General features: G+C 34.2%; 1 protein-coding gene across 4 annotated transcripts in view; it reads left to right on the forward strand.

Moving 5' to 3' along the window:
- LOC108711038 (dynein heavy chain 3, axonemal) overlaps nucleotides 1–25,949 on the forward strand; it is a 555,753-nt gene that overhangs the window by 319,241 nt on the left and 210,563 nt on the right. For 3 of the 4 annotated variants that reach the window (XM_018252361.2, XM_041586281.1, XM_041586280.1), the window contains exons 38-41: nucleotides 1,750–1,883; nucleotides 3,127–3,312; nucleotides 7,520–7,715; nucleotides 12,793–12,822. In XM_018252361.2, coding sequence (XP_018107850.1) covers nucleotides 1,750–1,883; nucleotides 3,127–3,312; nucleotides 7,520–7,715; nucleotides 12,793–12,822 — 546 coding nt within the window. The remainder of the gene's footprint in view (nucleotides 1–1,749; nucleotides 1,884–3,126; nucleotides 3,313–7,519; nucleotides 7,716–12,792; nucleotides 12,823–25,949) is intronic. The other variant, XM_018252362.2, reaches the window with a different exon arrangement.

The following is a 25,949-nucleotide window of genomic DNA, read 5'->3' on the forward strand; positions in this document are numbered from 1 at the left end:
ACCAATGTTTGTTAATTCTAGTTTATGAATCAAATGTTGCAATAAATAAGTGGTTATTTGTATTTATTTTTGTCTTTAAGTTTGACTATTTCTTGTGTATGTTAAAATGTAGTTTATGATTTGATGTACATTTTGGGGTAGATTTTGCCTATGCTTGGTTATTCATTCATCTTGTACTTCTGACCAGCTGGGAACACAGATTTTTGATGCTTTGCCTACTTCCTTGTTGTACTTTACACTATGCAGATGGAATGCAGTATAATTGTTTAAAAATAAGTTGCCATATGCTACTGAAGCAGAAGATTATTACATTAACACCAGTTCTAATACTTTTCACCATGCTGTTATTTTATCTAAACTTGTCTCCATGTATCATTCAATATCTAAATAATTGTCAAGTTGAAACCTGCAATAATTTTTTCCTAACATATGGTGCAAGAATTTTTGTTTTTGTCATTATGCATTAATGTATAATATATATATAGATGTCTCTGTACAATTAGATGAGCTAAAAAATGCCTGAAGTGGGATCTATAGTACTTCTGTTTTATATTGTACTGTGATTTGGTAAATAGAAGGAACTCATTTTCTTTTTCTCAACATTATTAATTTTATTAGTAATATACCATTCGAACTAACTAGAAGAGAAAGAGAACATTGTTCCTATGGGAAGTGTAAGATGATTTAGTTTTATTTTTAGGATCTGTTATTGCTCACATTAATGTAGAGAGGAAAAAGAATATTAAATGCGATTATAAGCAAAACTACATTGCATGTTTTATAAGGATATGTTTTTAAATTTCTCCATAAATACAAATATTTGCAAATTATTTCAATTGTTTATGTGCTGTGCATTTAAAAGGGCAGAACTATTAATTTTTTCCATTTTATTTTTGATTTTATATACATAATATTTAAATACATCATAGGTGCAGTTTATGTAAACACTGGAACACTTGTACTATACTATACTAAAGTATAATGTGAATAAACTATTTCTGTGAGAGATGTATAGAGTGGTGAGTGATAGGAATTTGTATTCTACTCATGATTTTCAATTGGTTTACCAACTCTCAAAATAATTAGTACATTTTGAAAAACTCAAAATTAAAAAAAAAACTAAAATTTTTAAATTGTAGCTTTTAGAGTTATTGGTACTTAAGAAATCCCTAAATTTTTAGTTTTTGAAACTATAATTTGAATTTGAATGTTGTAACTCAGTTGTTGTAAAAAGTCAAAATTTGAACATTCATAAATCAGCCCTTTGGATTTAAACCACCTGGCAGGTATGCTGAACGTATAACAATTGGTCAAAATATGGATGTAATGGATGGCATAGCCCTGAAAGCCCCATCCAAAAAGTGCTGACTTATGCATTTGCCAATGATGTCAAACTCCATATCATCTCCAAGCCAGTGAGAAAGGGGAAAGATGCAATGCCATGAATAAATCAGGAACTGACAACACTTGTGAGTGGTGATGGGCAAATTTATTAGCCAGGCGCAAATTTACTGTGAATTCCTGCGTTTTGCCACCGGTGAATAAATTCACAATTCTTTTTTTAAAACTGGCAACAATTAAAGGCACCCATTGACTTTAATGTGCATCAAATTGTCGCAGTTTTATTTGCATTTTGCTAATTTTCCGAAAAAATTTGCGAATTTTTCGCAAAGCGAAATGGGAGAAATCACTACTTGTGAGCAAATGGAGTGCACATCTAAGTGCTGCGTTTTTTTGTATTTTTTATAGATGATGTGCAAGTGGCTGCTTCCAGCTTGCTTGGATTTTGTTGAGAAGAAGTGTAAATTCGTTATTAAAACAACTAGCATGCATTTGACCATGAGCATGCTGAAGATTTATGAATGTTTACTGGCAAATTTAAGGTGAGAGCATAACAATATTTAAAAAATTTAAACATTAGTGTTAAAAAATGTTTTTAGGGACATAAGCAAATGTTAACAAAATGTAAAGATAATACAAGATAATAGTTAATGGTTGACGTAACAAATTATTTTACTACTGCTAGTGCATTTTATTGTAATGATGTCAGGAAAACATGGCACACTAATATTCTGACCCCCTTCACCTATTGAATGTTTTTATTTTTTAAAAGAAATTTATTAAAAATAGAAAATAATAGAAATAAGAGTAAGGATGGGGAATGATGCCGCCATATTGTGGATTACTATATAAACTTTTGTATGTCTGCCTTTCAGCATTGCCATTCCAATGTGTGATTTCACTGGCTGCACAAGGGCATTTCCTCTTCTCTAACTGATAGTTCGCACTGTGTTCTCACTGTGTGGAAAGGGAAAGACCAATTTGCAGCTACTGCACATGTCAGGAAAATTTGTGTTATTTCAAACTTTATGTAGGTTCAGCGACACACAATAAATTCTGTTCTAGGATTTGCTTTGTGCTTTTTGTGCTTCTTGTTGTGAAGTGTTCATTTGTCAAGTGGACACAACTGTCTTTTAATTCTTTCTTGTAGTCTCCTTTTCCCTGTTTTTGGCTCTGGCTAAACATTTTAAACATCATACTGGAAACAGTTAAAAACAATATTTAATTGACATGTTACATGCATTCAGAAGTCTTGCTTTATTTCCTTGCCTCAACAAGTTGCTTTATTTCTTCAAGTCTTTTCATTGTTTAATTAATAAGATTTGCTGGAGTTTTGGCACATGGAATGTGCACAATGTAATGTTAGTTCAGTATTATCTAATTTGCAATGTTCTATCAATAATTACTTAAACCTACCAGGGGAAAAATTCTGGTCAACTTTGTGGAACACCTAATCTTGATTCACAATCACTATTCTGTGTTGAGCCTTAAATTACAATTTTTACTAGTTTTTTTTTCTCTGTGCAGTTAAATATTGGTTTAGTCAAAATAAAAACTTTTTTGTAAATCATTAAAATGTGTTTCCCAGTGAGATGTTTTTTATTTGTCTCAGAGGGAGTGCGACGAATAACAGGAAACTAATTATGTGCTTGTAGTATCCATATGCCATATTTAAAATGATTTTGTTTTGTGCAGAACATTTATTGACCGTAAGATATTGAAAATGTAAAAATATTGCTCAGTATTTCATTGAATTTAAAGTTCATAAAAGTTTTATCTTTATAGCGCTGCAGATTCAGGAATTGATAATAAGAGTGTGGTGGTTGATAATTTAGAAGAGACAAATGCAAAAAGTTTCCATGATGTTACTTACAGAAAGAAAGAAGACATTATAAATATGCTGGTTGCTTATGGATTCTTTGCTGTCATCTGGTCAGTTGGTGGGGTTCTTAACTCCGATTCCAAACTGTGGTAAGTAGTTTTGCTTTCAGGCAAGAGGAGGGAAATTAGGCTGTTTTTCATGTGGCAAACAAGAAAGCACAGCTATTTGTTTTGCTAAAACGTATGCTTAAAAACTGAATTATTAGGGGGTTATTTATCAAGGTCTGAAATTATCTCAATATGACATTACATTACATTTATTATATTTTCCAGAAAATTTGCTTTGCGGTAAAAACTCAGATTTTCATGATTTTTTCTGAGGTTTCACTCGATTTTCACAATCTTTTTTGGAGTTTTCACCCAAAATCTCAGATTTTTGCCCGAAACCCTCTGAAAACTTCGGGGTATGGCACGAGACCCAGCGCACATCAAAAAAATCATTGGAACTTCTCCCATTGACTTATATGCAACCTCAACAGGTCTGAAATGCCGGGATTTCAGATTCAGAGTTCTCCAGCCTCAGGGTTTGATAAATTCCGAAAAATTCGTGAATTTTTAAAAGCCCGATTTTATAAAAAAAAAATCACACATTTTTCATGATTTTTGCATTTGGGGCTTAGTAAATAACCCCCTTGCAGTTTTCCACAAAACTGTTTACATGGTTTGCAGTGGCGTCTGGCATGCCATTTTATAATAGTTTAAAGTTAAGAATTGAAAATGGCAATTGTACAGAATAACATAATTAATTGCATGATCATAGATGAAATAGGACAATACATTTCATCTGTGCAATCTAACAGTATCTTGGGATAGTGATGCACAGGTAGTGGAAAAAGTATATTGGAATATGTAATAAGGTGGAAAACAAAGTGAAAAAGGTTTGGACAACCGATGAAGACATGCAACAAAGTGTTGCTTAAAGGAGAATTCAACCCTTTAACAAAAAACCCCTAGCCCCCACCCCATGTAGACCCCTCTCCCTCCTTCACCAAGCCTAACTGCCCCCCGGGGAAATGCTCCATACTTATCCCTCCATGCAGATTCTGGCATCAGAGTTCCATGCAGCCATCTTCCGGGTATTCATGTCTTTTTCCATCGCTTCTGCAATTTTCATGAGTTTCGGCGCATGCGCAGTTGTCGCAAACCAGCAAATTGCTCCAACTGCACATGCACCAACATGCTGATCTCCCACTCAGAATCTGCGCCGAGGGGTAAGTAAGTATGGGGCATTTCCCTGGTGGGCAGTTAGGATGGGGGGAGGAGGGAGTGGGGTCTGCGTGGGATGGAGGGTACAGGGTTTTTTTTTGTTAAAGGGTTGAATTCTCCTTTAAGGGTTACTCGATTCTTCAACTTTGTAACCTAATAAAGATTTTAGATATATTTTTATTGATGAGCAAATTTTTTCTTCATGCATAGATTTGGCATTTTGCCATTTGTAGATTTTTTTTTTTGCCAAGAAAAAAATGCAAGCAAAAACACACATTCACTTCAATGCATTTGGAGTGAGAAAAAACACCCATTGGGGGAAATGTAATAAAATTTGCAAAAAGCAAAACTTTGTGACTAAAATTCACCCATGCCATTCATGGCAATGTAATATACTTCATTAGGCTTTATTGCATTGTTAATCTTAATTGCGCATTGTGAACCTTAAACACCTGCTCTGCAGTTTTGTTAAATATATTGTAGCAAAAAATGATTTGCTATTGCAAACTTTTATTACATACATTGAGAACGTTCGCAAAACCAATTTGGTCGCAAACTGTGAGGAAGTAGTTTAATCAGTCAAAAATGGCACAAACATGGCCACTTAAATTTGCAAGCATCTTTGTAAACGTTTTTTGCGCTAACAAAGTATATTACATTCAACCGATTGACTTTAATGTAATTGAATTGAGAAAAAAAGTCGGCCATAGACTCTCAAGCATTTTGCGACAAAAAAGTTGTTTATAGACTATAAGAAGTTATTTATCAAAAGTCAAGTTTGTGAGGATTGTTCTACCAAGAATAAACTCATAACTGAAATGTTTGCTTATTTATGAAAAAACCCAAATGTAAAAAACTTAATTGAATGCAGTCGGGGTTGAAAAACTCAAATACCTCGAATTGATCGAGTTAAAGGCTAAAGAACCTTGAATACCTTGAATTGATTGAGTTTTCAAGAGCAAACCACCAAAAAAACCACAGAAAATTATGAAGGCAAAAAACATCTTCAAATGGTTCAAGGGACCTCTGCCATTCTACATGACCTCAACAGGTTTTAGTTGGAGTATTTTTGGATTCGAGCTGTTAGCAGCTTCTGAGCATAATAAATCTCGAAAAATTTTACGTTTTGTTTATTCCATAAATTTGAGTTTTTTGTGAAACTACCATCAAAAAACTTGAATTTTTCAGGAAACACACATAAATATCCCTCCAAATTTTTCAGCAGTTTCACAGATTTTTGGCAAAGTGAAACAGGGAAGATTCACTAAATATTTTATATTTTCAAATGCTGGCACTGTTATAGCAGGAACAGGAAATTCCCGTTAAGTTTGCATTTAAGGTGTACACAGAAATACTGAAAAATATATGTGTGACAAAAATAAACTAGATTTCTTATATGGATCTATATTTTGCATCATAAGAATAATGGTGCTTGCAAGGCAAATATCATTAAAGATATTAAGTTAATTTAGTTACATATTGGTCTGTTTTGCAGAAACAGGATTATATTAATCTTGTCCTTTTTGAAGTAATACTGAATTATTATTGATGTTTATGAGGTAAAGAGAAGCAATAAGTCAAAAACACCCTGAAGAATAAATCTAGGGGAGAAGTGTTTTTCCTGGCTCTGAAATGAGACCAAAAATCTTTAAAGCCGACATAATGGTTCATTTTAGTGTTCCAAGTTGAAAGTTATGACATATGAAAGATTGCATCCATCAGAAAGACAACAAAACACTCAACACTTCTACAATTTATAACTTACAAACACTGATGCATGGTATGCTGTAAACCGTATGCTTACAATCTTATAGCTTCTTTCTTCTAGCTTTTTAGTACACCATAATGGAATGAAAGCATTTGGAATCATGTACCACAGTGTATCATTGTGTGTAAACACTGGGCTTATCAATCCAGTTTTTCCTTTCTTAATGGTAGACAAATCTATTTTTTGAGTAAAAAAAAAAGCAGTACTTCCATGTTTTTCTTGTTTTGGAAATCCATTTGAAAGATGCAATTCACAGTGTTTTTTTTACCCATAATGCATTCCCACCCCCCAATTCCAGCATTGTTGTAGCTGTGAGGCTGCGACTGATGTTTTTTAAAACACGTGCAGTTATGCTTGTTTTCTTCATGTATATCAGATGTATTAAAACTCAAATTGCCAAAAATGTCCGGCCATTGGTAGAAAAGTGTTGTTTGCATATTTTTGCACAATACCTAGGCAGGTCCAATGATGTAAATAGATGCAAGCATGGCGAGTGAGTTTAGGGGCAAGGCCTTAAAAAAAGGTTTCATACATGAAATGATTGCCCACAATTTGCCTGGCCCAAACTGTGGTTGTAACTGAGACCTGTTATCTTGTAACAATCCTCATAAAAAGAAGCATCAAACTTTTGAGTATTTTCTGTACAGAGGCATTCAAGTACTGTAACTACTTTATAGCCCTTTGACCTAGATAAATGCACTCAATATACAAATCAGTTATATAGTATGTGAGAGCAGTCCATAGCTACTTCATTAAAAATGCATTGTTTTCTATAATGTCTTAAAGGAAAACTATACCCTCAAACAATGTAGGTCTCTATTAAAAGATACTGAGTAAAACAGCTCATATGTAAAACCCTGCTTCATGTAAATGAACCATTATCATAATAATATACTTTTTTAGTAGTATGTGCCATTGGGTAATCATAAATAGAAAATTGCCATTTTAAAAAATAAGGGCCGCCCCCTGAGATCGTAAGATTCACTGTGTACACATACAAACCACATGTAAGGTCACATGAACCAATTAACAGACAGAGTTCTGCCTTTTGCTTCCTCACTTCTTCCTGTTACAGTTAGTGTTGTAGTATTTCTGGTCAGGTGATCTCTGAGGCAGCACAGATAGAGTCACGAAATGGTGGTTCAAGGCAAGAGATGTAAAAGGACAATATTTATGTAAATATATATTCCAGTTTGGTAAGATTCTTTAATATGTCATTCAATTTGATATAAACTATCTGTTGCTTAAGTATTCATTTTGGGGGTATAGTTTTCCTTTAATATTTGACTTTATTTATTTTAGATGTTTTTATGTTCTTTACAGCTTTAGTGAGTTTTTAAAAAACATATGTGACATGGACTCAGTTTATCCCAAACCACAAGGTCTTCATATTCCAAAAGTTATACATTTACCCAAAGCGGAGAGTATATATGACATTGTCTTGTTTACGAAAAAGCTTTCATCTTGGTGTACATGGAAAGATCTTGTCATTCCTACTAAAATTGAGGATGCTATTAAGGTAAGTGATGTTGTGTATTAGTAAAATGTTTTTGAAAAGACTAATTAGCAGCCAAAACACTTTGTCTAACCAAGTACTGAATTATTTGTGTGCATATACAATTGGACTTCACAATGTACCCTGGAATCAAAACATGTAGATTAGAGGATATTTAAGTAACTTTTTTTTATCTATCAGAAAGAAAAAAACATTACCAGTATGTTATCCATCATCCAGAAACCCGTTATCCAGAAAACTCTGAATTACATGGAAGCCATCTCCAATAGAATCTATTTTAGGCAAATAATTCACATATAATTAATCCTTATTTGAGGCTAAAAAATTCTATTGGGATTAGATCATATTTAAATGATTTTTTAGTACACTTAGGGGCAGATTTACTAAGCTCGAGTGAATACTTCGAATGCAAAAATATTTGAATTTCAAAGTATTTTTTTGGGTACTTCGACTATCGAATTGGTCAAATTCGATCGAATCGAATGATTCAAAGTAAAAATCGTTTGACTATTCGACCATTCGATAATCGAAGTACTGTCTCTTTAAAAAAAATTCGACTTCATACTTCGCCACATTAAAGCTACCGAAGTGCAATGTTAGCCTATGGGTACCTTCTAGAGCACAAGTTTTTTTTGATCAAATAAAGATCATTCGATCGATCGCTTAAAATCATTCGAATCGTTCGATTCGAAGGATTTTAATGTTCGATCGAACGATTTTTATTCGATCGTTCGATCAAACCTTTTGCGCTAAAATCCTTCGAATTCGAATTTTACTTCAAGGGTCGAATTTGAGGGGTTTTTTAACCCTCGAAATTCGACCCTTGATAAATCTGCCCCTACGTGGCATATTTATTATCATTGGAAACAAATATCACTGGTAACCAATCAGATCTTTGCTTTTGTTTTCTAATTTGTAGGTGACTGTTCAAATCTTACAGCTGATTGGATGCTGTGGGCAGCATCAACAGTGTTGTTTGTCTCTGATCTTAATAAATATGCTCCTAACAGGATAGAGATCCAAATTATTGAATGACCCCTTATCCAGAAACCTCCAGGTCCTGAGTATTCTGGATAACAGCTCCCACCTTTATTAGAATCCTCAACAATGAGGTTTATGAGCCAGTACCGATTTAACAGATGTTTGCTTGCTTAATTTTGTTATGAAAAGATTGCAAAGAATCCAAGAAATAAATACATTGATTTATGTTAAAAGGCTTTTGCACCTTCTTGCTGGGAAAATGCAACCTCACCACTGTGTTGTTGACCTGCTGTAACAGTAATACATAGGTTCAAAACTAATATTTCATTTCTTGCTAAATACCTTATGGCTCAGAAAAAAAAACGTTATATGCCATGTTTTATTATTCACATAATAACATAACAATTTTATTTATTATCTATGATAGAAAAGGCAGAGCATTTTTTAAAGGGTTGAAGAGAATTAATTTGTTTGATTTGTCTGGGTGTATGGAAAGCATCTAAGATATTAGACTGCAATCTCAGCATGTGTAGAGATCAATTTAAACCTATGGACATGAAATATTGCATTTTTTAATCTTAACAGAATTAATTCTGTTGCTGCAATATCACATGATGAACTCATAATTAAACTCTTATGAAAACACAGACAAAGGCGCTTTACCTTTTAAATTTGCCAGTCTTTAAATGTTGTAAATGTTTCTTGATTGTCCAGTGTATCTCTTATGAAGTGTTGATTTTCCCTCAGTACAGACATAATGTATTTTAGTGCTGCAATATTTTCATGAATATCTACATAGGTTGGGGGCTCTATAATTGCTTTTAAGGGACAGAGCTGTACAAAAATTCTGCTGCTGCCTAAAGGCAATAATAAAAACAGCCTAGTACAACATAATGGTAAATCCTACCATGGGGAGGAGTGAACCGTTCTACAGCTGCTGTCTTGACTTCTGGTTCAAATCTTTGTATTGCCAGAGAAGCAGCATCCTTAACCTGTAAAAGTTTGCTATGGTGGTTTAAATGGCTGTGATATTTTACAGAAGCAGGTGTTTTCCCAAAGCAGCCTAGATTTATTTTTATCATAATACGAATCAGCTTTAATAAGGCGCAGAAACCAAATAAAGACATAAATGGGAGAATGCAATAAAAGTTTCAAAGTGCAAAACATTTAGCACAAATTAGAATAAAAAGTCTCATTTTGCAATGTAATACTCTTGCTTAAACGGTTATTACATTGCGAATTTTAATTGCGCATTGCCCACTTTTAAGAAGTGCTTGAAGGTGTCGTAATCTTTTGGAGCAAACATAACAACTTTTTCAGAGAGAAGTTTTATTACATTCACTGCGCACTGGTGCGAACTGTAAAATTCGCAAACATCCTTCTATTTTCGGAAGTGGTCGCAGTTTCCGTGTTCGCAAGAGCTATATTTAATTCGCACAAAGGCAAATTTGTTCGCACAGAGGCATAACTTTTCACATTGCGAATATTTTTTCCTTAACCAACTTATATTACATTCCCCCGAAAATGTTTTAAAATAAAGCAATGTTTATAAAGTGTCAAGGGAAAATTTCGAAATAATGCATTCCAATGGAAAAATAATAAATCTTTGAAGGCATGGACATATTAAATATCGGAATTGGATCCGTTAACTAGAAACCCGTTAACCCATAGACTTCATTTTATCCAAATAAACCACATTTTTCAAAATGATTTTCTATTTCTCTATAATAATAAAGCAGTACATTGTACTGGATCCAGACAAAGATATAATTAATTATTGGAAGCAAAACCAGTCTATTGGGTTTATTTAATGTTTACATGATTTTCTATTATACTAAGGGTATTAAGTTCCAAATTATGGAAAAATCCCTTATCTAGAAATCCCCAGGTCCGGGGCATTCTTGATAAAAGGATCCCATAAATATACCAATTTTGTTTGAACTAGTCTATTTATTCAATTGAACTGATAAGCCAGTTGGTTTAATGTCTTAACAAAAAGATAAAATTAAAAGTAGGGTTCCCAGTGCAGTATTTGATGAATGTACCCCTTTAAATATTTTAATCTATGACACAAAGGCATATCCTCCATTGTTGATTTTCAGTCACTGTTCAGCCAGTCACTAACAGGAGGCTCAAAAGGCTTTAAATTGGCAATTAAATCTCTATCTGTAAATCTATAGAACCGTATCACATGGAATTCATTGTATATACCTAAACATACATACTGTATATAAACATAAAGCTCTTGCCTGATTATCTGGGCATTAATAGTAGGTTGAGTATCAGTATCCACTGGTACTAAAGGATGGCCTATAATCTGTCTAGTTTGTAGTACATTTTGACATACCCAGCAGTTCCTATTTGACATGGAGCACAAGAATCAATACCCCATATGTAATAAAATGCACTCAGTTTGCCAAGAAGCAATAGCCCATAGCAACCAATAAGGTGTTTGCTTTTAAACAGGTGACCAGTAAAAGCTACCTGCTGATTGGTTGCTATGGTTTACTGCCCTTGGCCAAACTTAGTGCCTTTTATTACACCCAATGTCTCCTAACAAGATATTAGGGGTCGGTTATCATGGCAAAGAGCACACTTGTGTCAATAACCTCATCATGTTTGGATTTCTTCCCCTGCACCAACACACACACACACTGCCTCAAAATTAAAACAAACAATATCAATTATTTCTGTCTCATCATGCAGGCAGCTTGCTTACTCCCAGTCTTAAGCCCAGCCCTCCCCAATAAAGCCTATGGAGTCTTCTTTGACTACTTCTTTCAAAACAACACAGCACTCTGCAGTAGTTGGCTAGTTCACAGAAACATTGAGTGCTAACCTGTAAGTCATTGTAATTAGTACTGTAGTTTCCTCTTCTTATTTATTAAACATCACTCAGTCCAGTGTTAGGTACTTCTGAACTCAAATAAGTATTGCACAAGAATAGGACCTATTGCCCGGAATACGTGGGATCTTTCAATTATTTGGATTGCCATACTTTAACTCTGCTACAAATCAGTTAAACATATAGGATGTTATTTATTAAGGTTCGAGCTGCGTTTTCCATGAAAATTCGAGTTTTTGAGTAGATTTTTTTGGTCAAAACATCTTTGGGTTAAAAAACCCCCTCAAATTTCTGAGTTTTTTTAAAAGAAAACTCACATTTTTCGAGATTTATTATACTCCAACCATGGAAATAACTTGAATCCAAAAAACACCATCTGTCGAGGTCATGTAGAATTCAATGGCAGAGGTCCCTTTGAAGATAATAATTAATAGCCTGCATGATGATCGAGTTTTTTGGTGGGTTTTGCCCCAAAACTAGAGTAAGTGGAATGATTCGAGTTTTTTTTTCAGCGGAAAACTTGATTCATTCGAGTTTTCAGGTTTCGCAACTCGAACTCACAGAATTTAGTTTTTTTCCATAACAGTTTTTTATTAAATAAGATATCATTTGAGTTGTGAGTTCATTTGAGGTATAAAAAACTTTGCTAAATACCCTAAATAAACTTAATAGGATAGTTTTGCTATCTTCTGGAATTATGGATCTTAGTTACCATCAAATACAATACAGTATACTATTTTAGTATTATGGAAAAAAATAAATAGTTTTTATATATTTCAAATTCTTTGCTCAACACTCTCTATAGGAGGTGGACTTCCCATAATTTGGAACTTGGATAATGGATTTCCAGATAAGGGATTTCATACCTGTACTAAATTGCAATCCTCTTCTTATGTGAAAAGATGTTGAATAATTTCTTGATTTAAATGTAAAGAATATCATCAGACTATTTCCTATAAAGCACAGCACTTGGATTGCTACAATTTAAAGGAGATCAGATTTACATGATCTTTCTTTAGATAACTGATGTCTTAGATTCTGCAGTTCAATGCCTTAAATATCACTTCTGCATTGTGACTTATTTCTTAAGACCAATGATATAAATGTTCTGTTTTAGTTGTCATCACTCAAGATCTCTGTTTGCACTTGTTTGTAATGTATATGTTAGTATTTATGTGTATTTTTGCATTATACTTATATTAATTAATCATTTTATTCCTTTATCTTTCCACTGTGAATCTATTCTTAAACAAGAAGCTGGATGATAAAGATATGCAGCTGACGGTGAGTGTTATATGCAAATATTCCACAAACATACATTTTCATAACAAGTGCTTCTCAAAAAAAAGTCATGTCAACTTACATTAACTGCGTGGAGGTGGGTCAGATTTAGAAATGCACAGCAAGCAAATAAAATAAAACTATTTATACATAGTTTTTAGGACATCTCTTTCTTATACGAATAAAAATATTTCCATAGAACTTTTACAGTTCAGAGCTGTCTTACGTTTGCTAAAATTGTAAACGAATAGACTTTTGGTGTAAATATACAGAAGTGTTAATTCCAATGCCAAAAAGGAAAATGCCTTGTGTATTTATACATGGTGAGAACTTAACTGTCTTTAATAAACTATATATTATCATGCGCTTCCATTTGCTGGCATGTAACTTATATTTCAGGCCTCATCCGCAAATGTTTTTCAAGCCACATGTTCAATCAGTACAGTATGTGGATATAAAAGAATTTTTTAAACTTGAGGCAGTTTCTGTATAGTAATATCTAAATTACACATCACTTCCATTGTGTCATACTTCATGTCCCACTCCCCATATATTCAAAAATACTCATACTCTTCAATTGCATCATACTGCATGTCCCCATATACACAATAACACTCATACTCTTCAATTGCGTCATACTGCATGTCCCCATATACTCTATAACACTCATACTCTTCAATTGCGTCATACTGCATGTCCCCATATACTCTATAACACTCATACTCTTCAATTGCGTCATACTGCATGTCCCCATATACACAATAACACTCATACTCTTCAATTGCGTCATACTGCATGTCATATAGAGATTTGTTGCAAAGACCTTCACACCGATGTTATTTTCATCAAAATAATGATTTTATTTAGTACATTAATCCGACGTTTCTGCCCACATTCGGGCCTTTTTCAAGGATATATATATATGTATATATACAGTACACCCCATTGCATGCTGTATGTGAGCACAATTATACAGCAATATAATAAAATTCCAGCAGCAAAGTTTAAAAAAAAAACATTCTTTGTATTGTTGGCATTACTGACTATTATCATCAAGCTGAGGATTGCAATAGAAATTTCTGGCTATCCTCTAAGTTGCCATCCCACAATATTTATACAAGCTAGGCAAATGTCACCCATATCAACTTGCTCATCATATAACTATGTTTGAATTAAACATTTACCAGAAAATGAATATGTCATGACCTCATCAATTTTCCCTTGCGTAGTTCCCATGAGCACAATGATACTGTTTAGATTTCCTATCATTTCATGAAACTCCCATCACTGCTATTGGAATACATTAAATACATTGTGGTGTTTTTTTTTTTTACCTTTTTAGAGCAGAGTTTCCTACATCTCTGTAAAAATAAATTTTTTTATCATATATATGTTTTCTGCTAGAAAATATTTGAGAAACCAAATGCTATATAATTATATATAAATATAATGATTATATTATAAAAATTGAAATATGTTCAGTGTCCTTATCTCTGGTGAATAGACGAAAAGAAAAAAAAGGGAGATAACAACTTACTCTTTCTAATTCGTAGTTCTGGTTACCGTGTCAGACCTTAGCTATGAATCCTATAGCCACTAGACACCGACATTACCCTCAATCCACTGATGTGAATTCACAATACAGTAATGAATTCTAAGCATGGCTTACATAGCCAAGATTTCTTTTACCAAGGAAAAAGACTAGTTTGTATAGAAATCTAAACTTGTCTTAGGGGTACTCAATGTGACAGTGAGATTCATCCTAGGAAAAAGTAACAAATAGCCAGTACTAATAGGGACAATGATTACTTTGATCTACTAACCTAAAGCAGAGTATATTTGTTTTCAGTATTTAAACAGCAAAAAGATTACAGCTTATGACTTTCTATGGGTTAAAAGAACAGATTAAGCATGGTTATTACATGCACTACCAACAAAAGATCGTAGCAGGCACTCACAGATCCCACAGACAGGTTTTGTAAAATGAAAGTACATTTTATTTCAAAATAATTTGAACACTCCATTACTTTATGGGGCAGATTTATCAAAGGTCGAGGTGAATTTTCGAGCTGTTTTTTGTGTAATTCGACTAGGGAATAGTCCAAATTCAATTTGAATTTGAAAAAAATTAGAAAATTCAAATATCAAAATTGATCATGTACTGTCCCTTTAAAAATTCGACTTTGACCATTCGCCATCTAAAACCTGCCGAAATTGCTGTTTTAGCCTATGGGAGACCTGATATAACATATTTGGAGTCAATTGGTGGACTCTGAAAAATGAAAGGTTTTTTTGGTAAAAACTTTGATTCAAACTCGATTGAATGCGCTATTACTTTGATTAGTAGGATTCAATTTCGGCCAAATAGAACAAATACGAACTATTCACCTGTCTTTTTTAATTCTCAAGCATATAACACTAACTACACTTGGAGGCCCATATATTAGAGGTCACATTTTAGTGGTATTAGAGCTTTTTTGAAACCATGATTAAACTCTATTTCTCACAGCTACTTGAAAAATAGCTCAACCCTCTGATAAACTTCTAGTTAATCTAGATAACCTAACATTGTTTTCTTGAATAAAATCCCTTGGATCCTTGGACCAAAACCTTTCCAGTGTACCAGATATTGTAATTTACCTCTGGAAAGGCAAGAATCCACTAACCTCTGTACCAAATGCTCAACAAATACTAACAAAAACCTTAACAAATACTGACCTTCAGCAGAATTTGGAGGAGGAAGAGAATTCTATCGAACAGCTCTGGATGGCTTTAACAAAGAAACATGAAACGAGTTAGAATTTTTGAGTTCAGGAGGAAGTTCTAAGTGGACAGTGCTGGGACTTATGACTTCAGATACAGAAAATGGACTAATGAATTTGGATCCTAGCTTAGTAGGGGGCACTTCCAATGGAAAATTCTTGGAAGATAACTAGATTCTATCACCAAACTGATACTTGGGAGACACTTAGCAATGCAGAAAAAATCAGAGGCTCTCTTCTGGGCAGCTACTGCAGAAGATAATGAGTTTTGACCCTTCTGCCAAATCTTGGTAGTAATACCAAGTAATCCTTTTCCCTGGCCTATAGGTTTTGTTAATAACACAATCCCCTTTTGTTAATAACCAGTGGGAGCCTGTATTGCAGGAAGATACTCCATCTACAGACATTGTAACATGGACTTAAGTAGTTTTTAGACATGTCCTAGGCCCAAAATCACAGGAATACAGAAGGTTTTAGACATGTCTCCTCACAACTTATTCCAATTGAAGTATTTTGTTAGTGTTCCAATCCTAGGCCCAAAATCACAGGATTATGAGGACAATTAATAATGAAAAAGAAAATTTGTTATGAATGATTAGAACCCATGGACATTCTTGGTTGAATGCATTCCACCTAAATTTTAGATATATCCAACTTCTCTATTTGTAATGTACTGATATTTTTGACATTACAATGTAAGATAAAGGAAGATGCTATTCACATTTGGGTGACATTATGATAAAAGTAACTGAGCCAAGCTTTGTCTTTTATACACGTAATTTTATGTCAAGAGAAATCGTGCTAGACCTGCACAATTGATAACATTTGTTATTTTGCAATAAAACATATCATGCTAATTTAGTCAGCAGTGCATTGATCTTAGGAATAAGTGAATTTCTAAGTATAAAGAATTAATTAAATGTTATCTTCTAGAAGGAACAAATGCAATGAGTGACTCTCTTACAAGTTTTTCAGCAAATTTCACATGGTGAAGAGGCACAGAAAGTCAGAATAGATATTTATGGAAAGATTAAATGCATTGGTTTTATGGAGAGCAAATATTTAATCCTAGTTTAATAAATTTACAGTTCCTTCAGGTTTGCTTACTGTGATTCATTTACAAATTACCTGTGTACAACACTATATAGATCACAATATGGATATTGGTGTTTTAAATGTAAACCAGCATCAGAATAATAGTGTTGAATAAAATTACTGGAGAAGCAAGTTAAACTGTGCTTGCATGACTTAATACTTTCATGGTACAGGTATGGGATCCCTTGTCTGTAAACCTGTTTTTCAGAAAGCTCCAAATTATGAGAAGCCCACCATCCATTTTTTCTTGTTTATTTCATGTTCAGATTAGTTTTAGTAGACTATGATGATCCAAATTACAAAAAGGAACCTTATCTGGAAACCCCCAGGTCCCAAACATTCTAGATCCTAGCTTTGTACTCATAAAGGGCAATCAGATGTTTATTTTTTTAACAATACATAAACATCATTATTAGTGATGGGCAAATTTGTCCCATTTCGCGAAACGCATTGAAGTCAATGGGCGTCAAAAATGATGTGCAACAATTTTTATATGCGTGCCTATTTTGTCCAAATGCATTAAAGTCAATGGGGGTCCAAAAATTTTGACACGCAACAGTTTTTTTGCACGCGACGCCCATCACTAATCATTATACAACAGTGCAGTTCCATAAGTTCAATAAATGGTAAAGATGGATAGATAAATCTGTCCCTTAGTAACATACATAGTAACATAGTAAGTAAGGTTGAAAAAAGACACACGTCCATCGAGTTCAACCTATATTTTTCTCCAATTTGCCTTAGAGGGGGAAAAATTCCTTCCTGACTCCAAAATGGCAATCGGACTAGTCCCTGGATCAACTTGGACTATGAGCTATTTCCCATAACCCTGTATTCCCTTACTTGCTAAAAAGCCATCTAACTCCTTCTTAAAGCTATCTAATGTATCAGCCTGTACAACTGATTCAGGGAGAGAATTCCACATCTTCAGTTTATAACCAACTCCCAATATCTTCCAAATGGATTATGCCCTGTCAGATAAACCATCAGTTGAAGTTTGAATCAGTGTCCATAGTCCTGAATAAAATTCAACCTGTTAAAATAAAATATTTGTGTACTTGCTCACAATTTTTCTTTATATGACTACTGGCAACATTTGATTACTTTTCAAAGTCACTGCATTTAATTGTCATGACATTCCTTTAACCAATTATGGGCTTAGAAAAGCACCCTTGGCAGAATAGCTTGTAGCTATTCTTTTTGTGTTGTTGTACAAAATATGAAAATATGTAGTGAAATATACATTCTTAAGAATCCATGCTTTAAGGTGTCTTTTTTGAATAGATTTAAAATCCAGTGTAATGGGCTCGGGAGGTTTACACTGCATTATAACTGACATTCAACAACAGAATTGTAAATGGCTGAAAGTTTCTGGTTTATCTAGAAAAGAAAATTAGATCACACAGCACCTTTAACATTGAGAAACTCCTGGTCAATATGTTGTTGTTAATAAAACATGGAAATGTCACAATATTGATTGAGGAAAGCACATACTTAAGATGGAAACTCAGATCATGTCACTGTTCAGAATAATTTATTACAGAGTTTGTTGTTTGCAGAGTTGTTTCCTAACAAAAAAACTGCTTAGATTTCCAAATTGGTTGGCGGTCCTGGCACACCAATGAAGTACAAAAAGCATCTAAGCAAAGCAAGCCCCATTTTATGCCATGTGCATGTTAACATTACAATGTTTAGCAAATATGAGTTTTATTATAATCTCCTTTCTGTCTGCTCTAATCAACCCTGTGGTCCTTCCACTGGATGTTAAACATGAAGCGATTCATAGAATGGATTGGCTCCTACTACACTAATGGAAGAAACCAATCATTTGTACTGCATGGGTTCCAATAAACAAACTTTTACTAAATGAAAAAGAATTATTAAACCCACCATTAAAACTACTGAACTCTCTTTACCGTACCTGTTTCTCTTCCTTTCCTCCTTTCATTTCAACTCCTTAAATGCATATCTAAATCCTTCAAAATATGCTACTTTTATATAGCCCTAAAAGTATAAACTAAATTGTTGTGTGCTGCTAAAATTAATACTCCAGAAACAAAAGCAGCTTTTCAACAGTTGACAACTTTCTTCCTGGAGTAAAAAATCATCTAAATAAAACACCTCTGTTTTTTTTTTTTTATCTCACAGATAATGCAAATCTTATATTCAGCATTTGCATTAGGGAGGAATTATGTGGTGTCTTTGTTGAATGTGTCCCAGATACATATTTTATCAAGAATTAAAGCCTCTTCATTTCAGCAGAGCTATCTTTATTATGATAACGACACCTATACAACCCATAAACCAGGCAAGAATTTGTTAGGACGAAACATATTAATATTATAAATAAAGCCAACAGAGATAAAGAAAAACCTCTATGACCAAATTAAGATGCAACAGAAAGTATATACCTTTAAAGTGGTTCTAGTAGTTGAAAGTATCTTTTGCTCTATCATACAGATCTTGTGGTGGTAATTGTAGTCTAGGTTTTCCATACTGGACTTGTTTTGTGTTTGTTGGGACAACTGCAGATTCTATTCTAGTATTCTAATTCCTTTACCCCCCCCCCCCTTTGGAAACATCACTATGCAGAGTTCTGAAAATAAAAAAATTGCATTCTCTGTAATAAATTGTGCTTTTTTAGTATAGGTCAGTGTAAACAAATCTCAGGAGAGCATTAACTCGCCATATAATTAGATTTAGTAAAGGTCAATACCTATGCTAACTTAGCATCATAGTATGTTAAAGGAAAGGATTTAAGCAAATTTATAGCAGAGATGCCAATGCTGCATGATTCTGTGTTTGCTGATAAAGAGAAGGCAGGTTAAATAAGCAATTTAAATATAATTATACTTTGAAATTTAAATATTTCTATTACATAATTAGAAATGTATTGTAAAGATTGTCTACTCTGTTAGAACAGTTAAGTAAATTATCTAGTAAAATTGTAAGGTAATGATGGCTGATGCAGAATCTGAATTTATAGGCATCAATATACACAACTTCCAATGCCACCATAATAAGTTCATGCAGGGTTATTAAAGGCCTAACATATCTATGGGATCATTTTTAACTTTCAAAATTAAAAACTTCAAGCATTCAGGAACATTATACTAGAAATGTTGCTGAAATTGGAAAATTGCTATTGGCAAAATTAATCACTAGGGGATTATATTTGAGGGGAAAAAAATCACGAATAAACTCAAGTGACTTCTTTCTGTAATAACTATCATACTTAATAAGAACACTTGTGCTTTAACTGAGCAGTAAAAAAGTTGATTGAAAACCCAAATTTGCATTGTTCCATTAATTTTAGCGAGGCTGTAAAATCTTTACTCTTTGTACAATTATTTGTAAATTGCCACTCTAAAATACCTTGTTTGAAATAAAGGTAAATATTAAAATTAGTTTTTGCAGGATAATATGCACTACATTAAAATTGTTGGTATTTTAAATAGACTAGAACAATTATATTTTCTAATATTTTAAACTGCTTCTTGGGTTTCCTGGAGCATTATTTGTTTCCATTTCCCAGTATGTTTTTATGTTAAGCATTTCCAGCATCATTATCAGCATGCCGTATAAGTTAATATGAATCTGTATGTCTACAGGGAAGGTCAATTTAACAAACAGATTTATGTCAACTTGTAAAGTGATGTTTAAACTTTAAAATGATTTCTGTCAATTTAACCTGAATTTGAATGTTTTGCCAGAGGCAATTTCCTGCTTCGTTCCATCTTAATTCCAAAATTTCTGGAGAGGAATGAGGTTGTTTTAGAATATAATTTTGTTTCTCAGTAATAGAAAATGTTTCTTTTTTTGTAAATGAAATGTTTGCTGAAGCATAATAACTTATATAGCTGTAGGCAAACAAAGACTCTGCCCCAAGCCATAAATTGCTTGTACCTGCAGGATGCTACTAGGGTTAGGTTTCAAGTTGGCTGAATTAATACTAAACAGACCCATTAATATAAATAATGTTACTGACAGAGCTAAGAGCACAATGTCTCAGACTAATAGCAAAGCAAAATATGGTGTCAAATGTTACATTTATTTTGTGAAGGAAAAATTGCCAGTATAAGGTATGACTTTTTAAATATATATAACCAAAGTGTTATGCCTGGAAGCTTTTTTTTTTGTAATATACTGTAAATTACATAATAAGACATACTTTACTTATAATAAATTAGTATATGTTTCTCTTTTTTTGGAAGGGAAATTATACCCTGCATTATACAATCTTTGCCCTCTTTGTTACTTATTAAAGGGGACCCGTCACCCAAACAAAATTATTCCAAATCCTATTTTATCATGTTAGTCAAGCAAAAGGAACTTTAATTACACTGTATAAATTATTTGAATATTGTTTCCATCAGTCTGGGAACTCATAATTATATTAACCAGGAAGGAGCCATTTTGTGGACACTGTTATTAAGGCAAGTCTTGTATCATCTCAGAATCTTGTTTATGCACTAGGGGACAGGGACCCAATGTCCATCCCCATGCCCTGGTTACACAATTAAATCGTTAAGAGAGCTGAGGGAATGTGGAGAGAGCAGTGACATCTAGGAAGTGCTGAATGGAAAGTGAAAGTAATTGTTTGCTCCGCCTCCGAGGCGGGGTAGGCAATATTTGATTGACAGCTGATATTTTTAAATGAGTTTACAACAGCTATGAATGCTTTAATAAAAAAAAAGAACTTGGCTTTCATATTTAATTTAAAAAGGACTTTTATTATACAGATTTTTATGTCTGGGTGACGGGTCCACTTTAACATAATTTTTCAAGATATTACATGTTTTACACATAGTAGCATCAATACATGGAAAGATTCAGGAATCCAGCAAAAGATCAAGGTTCACTAGCAGTCTAGCTGTGCTCACCGCTCCCATATACCACACATAAACTGTACACACATTACCCTTTTGTCAGATGAGCTGTATGACCATGGGCCAGAATATCCCCTTGTTTATCTGGCAGCATTTTGACACTCTGATCTGTCACTTCTGTGCCAAAGTTACTAGGCAATTAAGTGAGTATCTGCAACTCTATGCATGTAAATATTGTGCTAAGTTGTGTAACGTTTCACATAAATCCTCAGGTCCCCTTTCTAATCAGGTGCAGGAAGAATAAAGAATGCCTGCAGAATGCATCCCCCACCCCTACCATCCCATGAAGTAGTGGGTGCCAACTTCATGTACTGCAAAATTCACATTTGTCTCATTTTGTAAAATATTTTTCTAATGTGAATAAAAAAATCAACATTTCAAATTCTCTTATGTATTAATATATCTTAATTAAAAAGTGATTAAACAATATCAAAAAAAACCTTGACAATATCAAGTTCTTATTTTATTCATCATTTTAATGGATCTACAAGGTCAAAAATTTTGAAAACTAAAAAAACTTGATTGAATAACTTACATTTTGCCTGGGAAAGCTATATATATAACCTCACCATTTTTCAGATGTCAAAGTTTTACATTCAAGTTTTTTTTCTGATTTTCACTTAATAAATATAGAAAATATGGAATTTTTAAACCCAAATAGAACAAAGTAGGTTTAATTGCATAAAAAAAAATATGAACATTCCTAAATGACACCCTAGTGCTGTGCCCACCTGAATGCTGCTTTAGTGCCAGCAAAATGCAACCTACACAGAGTGCATTAATGAGTCAACAATGTACAATTTTCACCAGCAATTCTAGGTCGGGCCACTACTTAATGCAAGAAGATGCTCCAGTGAGAACTATGTTATGTGCCTACCTTTGCTTTGTTTATGTGATCATTACTGGGTACATTATAAATTTCTTCCAGCTCTTATTACCTAAACAGCGCTCTATTATTTCAGCATATTCTAATGTCTGATTACATTGTAATATAAGCTAAGAAAATGTGCTCTCTCTCAAAGAAAACATTGATCTTTCTGACAGATAACAGTAGATTTACTTAGGGTTGAATATCGAGGGTTAATTAACCCTCGATATTCGACTGTCAAAGTTAAATCCTTCGACTTTGAATATCGAAGTCGAAAGATTTAGCGCTATTCGTTCGATCGAAGGATTTTAATCCATCGATCAAACGATTTTTGTTCGACCAAAAAACATTGCAAAGCCTATGGGGACCTTCCCCATAGGCTGACATTGACTTCGGTAGCTTTTAGGTGGTGAACTAGGGGGTCGAAGTTTTTTCTTAAAGAGACAGTACTTCAACTATTGAATGGTCGAATAGTCTAACGATTTTTAGTTTGAAGTCGTAGTCGAAGGTCGAAGTAGCCAAAAAAAACATTCGAAATTCGAAGTTTTTTTTCCTCTATTCCTTCACTCGAGCTAAGTAAATGGGCCCCTAACTGTTACTTACAGTATCTAGCAGTATCTAGCATCAGCATTCTCAGCATGGAAGAGTTGGTGGTTCAAATGGTGTTTAGGAAGGTTTACATTGCTGTGTAACACATGAGTAAAACTCTGTCAGAATACTGTGGGAAAAAGTACAGTATATCCTGTTGCACCAGGATGATGTGAAATAAAGCCTGCTCTATCTGTTCACATTAACACCTTCGTCACATATTACCAGTAGGTGGGATCATGTCCACATAAATACTGAAGTCTTCAGTGTCTGCAAAGCGCATAAATTACTAATGGGACATGATCTTATAAAAATTGTGTAGAGATGTAAAGGTTTTCCTATGTCCCATGAAATGTGTTATCCAGCTAGGCTGGGTCCTTTTTCCCAGAGGGGAGGGGAGTAGTTCCCAGAGGTTATAAAAATGGATATTCCCATGTGTTCGGTCTCTCTTTCTGGTGCACCCCCCCACTAGAGGAGGTGGTGTGTGGCAGGGAGGGATTGAGTTGGATGTAGACCTCAGTATAGGAGCAAGCAAGTATCAGGTCAGAAAATGTAATAGGTCACTATAGGAGTGACAGATAGGTTCAAGAAAGTTAGTGAGCAGCTCATGCTCCAATGAGGAGTTTAGAGAAGGGTTAGCACCCTGCCGCAGCAAGGCCATCAGGTAAGGGACTCAAGTGATCTGGCTCAGCGATAGAGAGATCCTTGGAGCATTAAACCAGCTGTGAGATTCACCTTTACTGGGGATTGTGCACCAAAGGCAGGCAAGACAACTCAATTTTTAAAGCTGACTAACAAAGGATCAGAGAGTATCTGTGAGTAATATGTGTTTAAATATGTGTAAACGATCTGCTGCCACTACTTGTTAGTGGAGTGTACCATCTGAGAATCCACCTGTTACAACTTTAAATAAGAGCAAAATATCTAGGTATGACTTTAATAAGAAAGTTCCAAACAGTAAAAAAATGTTTACACTCACAGCATCATACTTAACACCGCATGGATATATCCTATTGTTATATATAAGAAAGCATTATAGGTCTGTCATAAAACAATGCTTAATAAATGTAATGTCATTGCTGGAAAAAGAAAATCAGTGCAGCATGTGCTTAGTCCATTGTTTCCCATATTTGTTTAATGGGGTCATTTGGGGGAGCTGAAATTGCTCAAATGTATCAATTGGATGATGGATAGGGTGGAACAGTATAGTCTCAGTGATAATAAAAATCTTTATTAAATGAAAGGCAGCAAACAAATCAACAACAAAAGATGGTGATGTATGTGTATGTTCCCCAAATAATTACAACAATATGGACCAGCTCTCTCTCTCAACTCTCTGTTGCACACTTAATAAGGGTCGGAGTGAATTCGAAGTGAACTTTCGAATTTAAAAACTTCGAATTTCAAAGTAATTTTTGGGTACTTCGAATAGGCCAAATTTGACTTTGATTCAAATTGAAAATACTTTGAATATTCGACCATTCGAAAATCGTAGTACTGTCTCTTTAAAAAACTTGACTTCGACACTTCACCACCTTAAACCTGCCGAATTGCTATGTTAGCCTTTGGGGACCTCCTAGACCCTATAGCCAAAATTTGGCTAAGTTTTAAAAAGTGGAAGTATTTTTTTTTGAAAATCGTTCAATCGATTAAATTGATTTCTACGATTAGTCGAACGATTTAAATTCATTGATAAATGTGCCCCCTAGTGTAAATCCATGTCAAACCAATAGGAAGGATTAATGTTTTATTATGCTTAAATAATAGTAGTTCACAGGTCATAAATTCTAGGCCCATCCAAATTATATTTGTGGGAGTGAGAGAATAATATCAGTATAAGAAAGAAAGGTTCAGAAAGTGACATCTGTAATGTAAAAGAGCTAGTAGATTAAGGGGGTTATTTATTAAGGTACAAGTGTTTTTTTTCCACAAAATTTCGAGTTTTCGAGTTGATTTTTGGACAAAACTCACATATTCTAGTTAAAAAAACTCAAATTCTTCGAGATTTATTATACCCCGACCCTAGAAATAGCTTGAATATGAATATACACCATCTAAAACCTGTCGAGATCAGGCCCGGATTTGTGGCAAGGCCACATAGGCCTAGGGTGGTACATTTTTGGGGGCGGTATGCCGCCCAGCCGCTCTGTACTCCCCAGTGCACCGGCGCTTGCACGCTGGTGCTTTTGCGCCAGCGTGTGGTAGTGCGGGCAGGCGCTAGGACCGCGTGGAGCGCACGGCCTAGGGGCGCCCGCCCAGCGAATCCGGCGCTGGTCAAGATAATGTAGGAGTCTATGGCAGAGGTCTCTTGAACCATTTGGAGATGTTAAAAGCTTTCATGATTTTATATTTTCTTGACTGAAAACCTAAATCAATTTGAGTTTTTGGGCTTTGCAACTCGAACTTGCTGAATCAAGTTTTTTCTTAAATAAACCATTTGAGTTGTTAGTTCATTCGAGGTACTGTATAATAAACTCCCTAAAAATCAAGAGGCTTCAAAAGATTTATTAGGATACTAGTTACCTGTTTTAAAGCAACCATGTTACTGGTTAATATTGATTACTGGACCTGGGAAAATTTAGTGCATTCTATTGAATATGCTGCTATATGCTTGCATAGTACCGAGGAACAATTTGCAAGGGCAAATAGGGTATGTAAGATGCATTGTGTTACACTTAGGGGCACATTTACTAAGCTTGAGTGAAGGATTCAAGGTAAAAAAACTTTGAATTTCGAAGGTTTTTTTGGGTTACTTCGACCATCGAATAGGCTACTTCGAACTTTGACTTCGGATCGAACGATACAAACTAAAAATCGTTTGACTATTCGACCATTCATTAGTCGAAGTACTGTCTCTTTAAAAAAACTTTGACTACCTACTTCGGCACTTTAAACCTACTGAGCTTCAATGTTAGCCTATGGGGACCT

This window comes from Xenopus laevis, chromosome 3L, assembly GCF_017654675.1.
Source record: "Xenopus laevis strain J_2021 chromosome 3L, Xenopus_laevis_v10.1, whole genome shotgun sequence".
Taxonomy (NCBI): domain Eukaryota; kingdom Metazoa; phylum Chordata; class Amphibia; order Anura; family Pipidae; genus Xenopus; species Xenopus laevis.